At 48.4% G+C, this 8,889-nt stretch overlaps 1 protein-coding gene across 1 annotated transcript; it reads left to right on the forward strand.

The window, feature by feature from the left end:
* Nucleotides 1–4,968: 4,968 nt before the first annotated feature.
* CUNH1orf210 (chromosome unknown C1orf210 homolog) lies at nt 4,969–5,423 on the forward strand. The gene is made up of 2 exons (XM_023727040.1): nt 4,969–5,005; nt 5,113–5,423. Exons 1-2 carry the CDS (start codon nt 4,969–4,971, stop codon nt 5,421–5,423), a joined length of 348 nt encoding a protein of 115 aa, XP_023582808.1.
* The last annotated feature ends 3,466 nt before the right edge of the window (nt 5,424–8,889 follow it).

Genomic DNA, 8,889 nt, shown 5'->3' on the forward strand with positions numbered 1-8,889 from the left:
TGCTGTCATGGATTGAATTGTGTCCCCCAAAATATGTGCATCAACTTGGCTGGGTCATGATTCCCAGTATTGTGTGGTTGTGTACCATTTTGTAATCTGGTGTGATTTCCTTATGTGCTGTAAACTCTGTCGCTTATGATGTAATAAGATGATTAGCGGCGGTTATACTGATGAGGTCCGCAAGATTAGACAGTGTCTTAAGCGAGTCTCTTTTGAGATATGACAGAGAGAAGCCAGCAGAGACACATGGGGACCTCACACCACCAAGAAAGTAGTGCCCGGAACAAAGCGCCTCCTTTGGACCTGAGGTTCCTGCGCTGAGATGCTCCCAGACCAAGGGAAGACTGAGGCATCACAAGGACCTTCCTCCAGAGCAGACAGAGAGAAAAAGCCTTCTCCTGGAGCTGATGCTCTGAATTTGGATTTGTAGCCTACTGGACTGTGAGAGAATAAACTTCTCTTTGTTAAAGCCATCCACTTGTGGTATTTCCGTTAGAGCAGCACTAGATAACTAAGTGGTAAATGTTGAATGAATATCTGTTGAATCCTATGATTTCCTTGCTTCAAAAATCAAGCAAAACCCCAAACCTTCCTTGGATTCTCATTGTGCCTTCCAGGGTAATGTTTACTTTCCTCTTGTTCATTTATTTCAGAAGTATTCATTGTTGCTGTTTTAGATATTGAAGATACAATGGGGAACATAGAGATGTACACCCTGCCCTCTGGATTTTACAGGCCTCTAGGGGACCCTGCCAAATCAACAGAAAATCACAATACTGCATGGTTAGGGCTATAGGAGAGAAGGCCGGGGGCCTGCAGGGGCACGGGACACAGAGGAGGGGAGGAGGGCACTTCAGCCAGACTAGCTAGCTTCAGGAAGGCACCTAAGCTGGGACCTGTCAATTTGTCATACTGTGGTGGCTTGTGTGTTGCTATGATGCTGGAAGCTATGCTACTGTATTTCAAATACCAGCAAGGTCACCCGTGGTGGACAGGTTTCAGCAGAGCTTCCAGACTAAGACACACTAGGAGGAAAGGCCTGGCACTCTACTTCTGAAAATTAGCTAATAAAAACCCTATGAATCACAACAGAATATTGTCTAATACAGTGCTGGAAGACAAGCCTCCTAGGTTGGAAGGCACTCCAACAGTAGATTCGAGCATATTAACAATTGTAAAGATGCTGCAGGCCTGGGCAAGTCTTCTTTCTGTTGTATGTGGGGTTGCCATGAGTTGGGGCAACTCGAAGGCAAATAACAACAGCAAAGCTGGGACCTGAGTGATGAGTAGGCCTGGGAAGAGTAATTAGCCAGGAGGAAGATGGACATGTGGTGGTGGGGGGGCAGGTAATGGGAAGGGGAGTGAGAGAGGAAAAGCTGGGGTCCCAGGAAAGGGAACAGCACATACAAAGGCTTGGAAGTGGGAGACAGCATGGTGGGTTCCAGGAACAGAACAGTTTGGTGTGGCTGGAACGGAGTGTGGAGCATAGTGGTGGGAGAGATGGGAAGGGGCCATCCGTGGTGAGAGTTCAGGCTCCATCCTAAGATGGTCAAAGTCCTCCACTTTCCCGCTGCATTTCCCCTATGCCCCACTTGGCACCACTTTTCTAAGCCCTTGCTTCAGCTACTCCCTGTCAGTGAATTCTTGTGCTTCCTCCTGCAGTCCTCCCTCCCTCAGATATTTACTGAGAGCCGCCCTGCGTCAAGCGCTGTGGTGGGTGCTGGGAACCCAGAGACTGCCAACACCTGGCCCCACCCTGGGACAACTCCCAGGGCTAATGGGGCAGACAGCCCAGGAAGAAATAAGTATGTGATAATGAGAGAAATGTGCCAGAGGGTACTCTGGGCATGGAGGAGGCGAGGCCTGCGGGGTAGAAGGAAGGTGACTCCTGAACCGGGTCTTGAAGGACAAGGAGGCATTAGGCCCTGGACAAGGGGTAATAAGAAGGGAATTAGGGAGCATCTAGGGTAGGTTTAAAGCCTGGCTTTGCGAGGGCCACAGCACCCTTGAGATCCGAATACAGGCTTGAACCCCCTATTCAGGTAACACACACACAGGCTTACCACAATTTTGTAGGCAATTTTGGAGTGTCCTTGGTCCTCCTTAGGAGCCCTGCTGGCGAAGTGGTTAAGCGCTCGGCTGCTAACCAAAAGGTCAGTGGTTCAAACCCACCAACAACTCCATGGGAGAAAGATGTGGCATTCTGCTTCCATAAAGATTACAGCTTTGGAAATCCTATGAGGCAGTTCTACTCTGTCCTATAGGGTTGCTATGAGTTGGAATCAACTTGGTAACTGGACTTGCCGGGAAAGAATGCCTTCCCCTCCCCCTCTGGTTCCAGTCCACCTCCTTCACAGGCCTGCAAAACTCCCTCTGCAGCTCTAGACTTTGTACTTGTCACTGGAAATTTATTTGCTTTATCATGGCCACCAGCCTGAGCAGCTGCCTGTTGAGGTGTCTGCTCCTTCTAGGGCCCAGCTGTTCCAACCCACCCAGCACTGAGATGTAGGGGTGGAGGTGAGGTCTGCACGCTTAAGGTTCTCGTCAAAAGCTGGGCGGATGTAGAACCAGGTCCTCTCGGTTGGAGACGCTGCCTACTGCTCAGCCCTCCGCCCTCACCTGCAGCTTCAGCCCCGCCTGCTGCCTCCCAGGTAAGTCAAGTGGAGGCTCTGTCCCGCCCACCTGTCCAGGTTCTGCCCGCCCAAGCCGGAAGCTTCCTCCACGGACTTGCATGGTCCCTGAAGGTGGGGAGTGGAGGGGGAATTAATTGGGAGACCTAGAGAGGGGGCACCCAGGCTCTACACAGACCCTTGGGGGCTGCCGTGTGCAGGAAAGAAGCTACAGTCAGGGTATGTGTGTTTGTGTGGTGTCTGTGGAGGAAAGTGTGACTGGAGGGGTGGAGTGACAGACTGTGTGTGATGGGGGGATGGGCAGGTCAGTGTGGGGTGTGAGTTCAGAGGCCTTTTGGGGGTGCCTATGTGCTGTTGGGAAAAATTCATAAGAATAGTACAAGCAGAAAAGGGATGGGAGTAAAATCTTAGATACATCAAATTGAATTCAATTTATTTCAATTTAACAAATTCTTATTTTTTGAGGACCCAGTGCCTAGGGTGGGGCCCACAGTAGGCACCCAATGAGTACTTGCTAATGCATGAATGAGTGAATGATTTACCTCTCCTTTCTAATTACACCTCCACCAGTATACCAGCTCACTCGCTTGTCTCACAAGCCTGCATTGAGCAACGTGCCAAACTCTCGGCCGGCGCCAGGGCGCAGACCAAGCAGCCTAGAACCTGTGCTCAGGATGCTGCTGTCTAGTAAATGGCCAGTTCTAACTGGTATGTGGGCAGGGCAGTGAAGGGGGACAAGCTCACGGACAGATGGGGACTGATTTGGCCTTGAAGAATGCAGGACTCAAAAAACTGAGGAGGGAATGGTGGGGAGGAGGAGGGTGGGCGGTCCGGGAGGGGTGTGTCTGTGTCTGAGGGGAGAGTGGGGAGGAAGAGGGTGGGCGGTCCGGGACGGGGTGTGTATGTGTCTGGAGCAGGAGAGGGAACTGTGAAGGGGAAGAAAAATCTGACCTGAGGCCAGGAGTGGGATTGTGAGGCACTGAGGATACGGTGAGGAAGCTGCACACAGCCCTGAGGGGAATGGAGAGTTCTTGAAGGATTTTTAAGAAGGGGAGTGATAAAGCCCAAATCCGATTCTATCACTCTGGGGTATGGACTAGAAGTGGGGAGGGACCAGTTAGGAGATAATTTCAAAAGTTGAGGTAAAAGATGACGATGGCTTGGACTAGGGCAGTGGCAGCAAAGTGGAGAGGAGGGGCTTATCTATCCCAGAGTGTTTACAGGGAGGACTGATGGGACTTAATGGTAGGTTGGAGGTAAGGAGGGGGAGAGTCATTGAGGCATGGGTATTAAAGAACATGGCGGAGTACCCCCTAACCTAGGTGCTTCTCTCCTAGATACTCTCCTAGCCTGGATACTCCTCCCCCAGGTACTCCTCTGATTCAAGTGCCCCACCTGCTGATACTCTCCAGCACCAACTGCACCTCCTCCAGGTACCTCCCTAACTTAGGCTCTCTTCCTCTAGATACTCCCCAACCTCAGGTGTTCCTCTCCAGACACTCCTCTGGTTCAGGTGCTCCTCCTCTAGATATTTCCAAGCCTAGATGATCCTCCTCTGGGTGCTCCCAGCCCTAGGTGATGCTCATCCAGATACTTTCCTGATTCAGATGATCCTCATCTAGATACTCCCCGGCTAGAGCCTTCCTTGGGGGTCAGAGTATGGCCCCCCATGGGCAGAGGTGAATGGACAAGGGGTTTAATTGAAGGGGTGAAGGTAGAGTTGGGGTGGCTGTGGCTCCTGACTCAGGAGTGCAGGGACCAGGGCTGCCCAGGCTGTGTCTGCATTGTCCTCCATGTGTGGTCTCCACTCTGGCTGGTTAGCTCCAAGCAACTGGGGTCATCCAATCTTTAGGAGCCAGGACATGCCTCTGCCCATACCTCCCCTTTTCAGCCTACCAAGCAGTGTTGTAGACTGGGCTCTGGCATCAGAGACTTGGATCCAAATCCTGTGATTTTGGCTGCGTCAGTTCACCTCTCTGAGCCTTATCTATAAAGATGGATATTGTTCATATGGTACCCACATCATAGGGTTTTGTGAGTATTTTGCCTGTTTTCTTTTTTTAAGCAGTTCCCAGAGCTGGACCCTGCACTGTTCCCTTACAAACAGCTGATTTCTATGTGCTCAGCTTATTTCTCTTCTGTGGACAGCTGGTTATGGCCCAGATGTCCAGTGTCCAGAGTCTGTACAATGAGTGAGTGTGACCTGCCATGTGTGCCCTGTGGCCATCCATGACACCTACACATCTGCATTTTCCAGGATTCTGTACCCAGGAGCTGCCTGGAATCTGGAGGTGTCCTTGGAGCCAGGACTATTTCTGGCAGAGGCCAAGGCTCACCCATGTCTTCAGGCCCCTCCATGAATGAGACAAACCAAAGTAAGTGCCAGAGGGAGGGTAGTTGAGGAGGGGTGCCAGGAGGACACTGCCCCCACACCTCTCAGTTTCTCCGGGGAACACTATCTGGGACCCCACCCTTAATGCAGTCCCTTTCTTTGCAGCAACACCAGCCACGTCCCCTGCACTGGGCACTGGGGCCCGGGCGTGGCCTGTGCTGGTAGGGGTTGTGCTGGGGGCTGTGGTCCTCTCTCTGCTCATCACACTTGCTGCCAAATGCCACCTCTGCCGCAAATACCGCACCAGCTACCAGCACCGCCATCTGCCTGAGACAGGGAAGAGGAACTGCCCAGAGGTGGGTGAAGATGAGGATGATGATGGCTTCATCGAGGACAATTACATTCAGCCTGGGGCTGGTGGGCTGGGGCCAGATGGTAGCAGGGATCACTTCTCCCTCTGAGCCCTCCGCTGGGCCCCTCTACCCATGTCTGACAGCTTAAGAATAGTAGGTACTACATGGGAGCTGTGAGCCTCAGGGACAGCAATGGCTAGGGTTTAAGGGTAGAATAGGGCAGGACATTCTGCCGTTCCCTCACGCCTGCCCAAACTCATCCTCTACACTGGCCACCAAATTGACAGTGACCCTCTCCTGCTCAATAACCCTCAATGGCTCCCTGCTGTTCTCAGGATAAAGTCCAACAAGGGCTTGAGTATGGAAATAAGGCCCTTTGTGATCAGGCCTCTGTCAGCCTCTTAGCTATCTTTCTTGCCTTTCCTTACTTTACTCCCAGCTTAACTAAATGTTTGTTACTCCACCACCCACCACACTGCTTTTCCATGTGCCTTTGCTCATGCTGTTCCCCTGCCTAGACTGCCCTTCCCTTCTTCTGACAAATCGTCTGACGGTAATGAAAAACCCTGGACAATAGATCCTACGTGGCCGGCCTGCCTGCCAGCGTTTCAAATGTGCCCAGATGGTAACATTTTAGCAGTTAAAAATTTCTTACTGAAATTTTTTCCTATCCAATAACGTAGGTAATCTAAATTGTTACAACATATTACATTTTTCACAAGGATTAATACATTTATTTGCATTTTGAATAAAAACAAAAAGTCACTTTTATTTTTCCTGAACTGAGGTTTGTGCATAAAAATGTTCTGCAGCATTCACAGCTGGGAGACTGTCCTCAGATGTCCCTTCTCCCAGGACACCTTCCGGGAGCCCCTCCCTCATACAATACCCTGTGTATTTCTCGACCACTGCCCTTGCCACATTTTATTTTAATCTTTATTACAATGTGCACTTACCACTTTCTGTGCCTCTCCCCACCACTAGACTGTGAGCTCTCTGAGGCCAGGGGCTTTGACTTATTCTGTATCCTTAGATTCTTAACACAAGTTGGGTGCTAAATAAACATTTGTTGAATTGCTGTGGGTTGAGGAGTGCAATGAATGAAAGTTGAGCAAGTGGGGTCAAGTGTGGAAGACTTTTTTTATTATTATTTCGAAAATTTTTACACAGATTGTTTTGTGACATTGGTTACAATCCCCACAATGTGTCAGCAGTCTCTCCCTTCCACCCTGGGTTCTCTGTGTCCATTCGTCCAGTTTTCCATTCCCTTCCTGCCTGCTCGTCTTTGCTTTTGGGCAGGCGTTGCCTATTTGGTCTCCTATACTTTGTTGAACTAAGAAGCACGTTCCTCACCTGTGTTATTATTTCTTTTATAAACCTGTCTAATCTTTGGCTGAAAGATAGACTTTGGGAGTGGCTTCAGTTCTGAGTTAACAGGGTGTCCAGGGTGCATAGTCTCAGCGGTTCCTCTGGTCTCTGTCAGACCAGTGAGTCTGGTCTTTTTTTGTGAATTTGAATTTTGTTTTATATTTTTCTCCTCCCTGTCCAGGACTCTCTATTGTGATCCCTGTCAGAGCCGTCGGTGGTGGTAGCTGGGCACCATCTAGTTCTTCTGGTTTCAGGCTGGTGGAGGCTATGGTTCATGTGGTCCGTTAGTCCTTTGGACTAATATTTTCCTTGTGTCTTTGGTTTTCTTCATTCTCCTTTGCTCCAAGCGTGGTGGGACCAGTAGATATATCTTAGATGGCTGCTCGCAAGCTTTTAAGACCTCAGATGCTACTCACAAAAGTAGGATGTAGGACATTTTCTTTATGAACTATACTATGCCAATTGACCTAGCTGTCCTCTGAGATCATGGTCCCCAGCCCTCAGCTCCAATAACTTGGTCCCTCACGGTGTTTGGATGTGTCTAGGAAACTCCTATGGCTTTGCCTTGGTCAAGTTGTGCTGACTTCCCCTATTGTGTTTTGTCTTTCCCTTCACCAAAGTTAATACTTTTCTACTATCTAGTTAGTGATTTCCCCTCCCCACCCCTACCCTCCCTCATAACCATCAAAGCTTGTTTCTTTTCTGCGTATACACCTGTTCTTGGGTTTGTATGATACTGGTCTCATACAATATTTGTCCTTTTGTGGTTGGCTTATTTCACTCAGCACAGTGCCCTCCAGATTCATCCATGTTGTGAGATGTTTCACATATTCATCATTGTTCTTTATTGTTGCATAGTATTCCATTGTGTATATGTACCATAATTTGTCCATTCATATTTTGATGGGCACTTAGGTTGTTCCATCTTTTTGCTATTGTGAATAATGCTGCAGTGAACATGGGTGTGCATATGTCCATTCATGTAACAGCTCCTCTCTAGGATATATTCCTAGGAGTGGGACTGCTGGATCTTATGGTATTTCTATTTCTAGCTTTTTAAGGAGGCGCCATACCATTTTCCATCGTGGATGTGCCATTTTACATTCCCAGGAGCAATGTATTAGAGTTCTAATCTCCCCACAACCTCTTCAACATTGGGTATTTTCTGTTTTTTTGATTAGTGCCGGTAATATCGGGGGTGAGATGGTATCTCATTGTAGTTTTGATTTGCATTTCTCTAAGGGCTAATGGGAGCCCTGGTGGTGAAATGGTTAAGAGCTTAGTGGCTAACTAAAAGGTCAGCAGTACAAGTCCATCAGTTGCTCCTTGGAAACCCTGTGGGGCACTTCTACTCTATCCTATAGTGTCACTATGAGTCAGAATAGACTTGATGGCAGAGGGTTTGTTTGTTTTTTAATGGCTAATGATCATAAACAAGTCTGTCTTGGAAGAAATACAGCCAGAGTGCTCCTTGAAAGCAAGGATGACGGGACTTCATCTCATATACTTTGGACATGTTATCAGGAGGGACTAGTCCCTGGAGAAGGGTGTCATGCTTGATAAAGTAGAGGGTCAGTGAAAAAGAGGAGGACTCTTGATGAGATGGATTCACACAGTGGCTGCAACAATGGGCTCAAACATAATGATTGTGAGGATGGCACAGGACCGGGCAGTATTTTGTTCTGTTGTACATAGGGTGGCTATGAGTTGGAATCAAGTCAATGGCACCTAATAACAACAATTTTATCTTTTTAGGGGCTATTATAAATGATACCAGAGCCCTGGTGGTGGAGTAGTTAAGCGATTGGCTGCTAACCAAAAGGTCAGCAGTTCAAATCCACCAGCCGCTTCTTGGAGGAAACCCTAGGGGGGCAGTTCTACTCTGTCCAAAGGGTCACTATGAGTCGGAATAGACTCAATGGCAATGTTCTCTTTGTTGGTGTATAGGAATCCAGTTGATTTTTTGTATGTTGATCTTGTATCCTGCTACTCTGCTGAATCTTTCTATTAGTTCCAGTAGTTTTCTTGAGGAATCTTTGGGGTTCTCTATGTTTAGGATCATACCATCCACAAATGGGATAGCTTTATTTCTTCCTTTCCAATTTGGATGTTCTTTATTTCTTTTTCTTGCCTTATTGCTCTAGCTAGGACTTCTAGCACAAAGTTAAATAGGAGTGGTGATAAAAGGCATTCTTGAGTATGGAAG

Source organism: Trichechus manatus, unplaced genomic scaffold, assembly GCF_000243295.1.
Source record: "Trichechus manatus latirostris isolate Lorelei unplaced genomic scaffold, TriManLat1.0 scaffold00015, whole genome shotgun sequence".
NCBI classification, from domain to species: Eukaryota; Metazoa; Chordata; class Mammalia; order Sirenia; family Trichechidae; genus Trichechus; species Trichechus manatus.

Bases quoted from the DNA above. Each gene is read 5' to 3' on its own strand.
- CUNH1orf210 (XM_023727040.1), top strand. From the start codon at position 4,969: ATGTCTTCAGGCCCCTCCATGAATGAGACAAACCAAA. The intron at 5,006-5,112 runs GTAAGTGCCAGA...CCCTTAATGCAG, and splicing joins CATGAATGAGACAAACCAAA to TCCCTTTCTTTGCAGCAACA.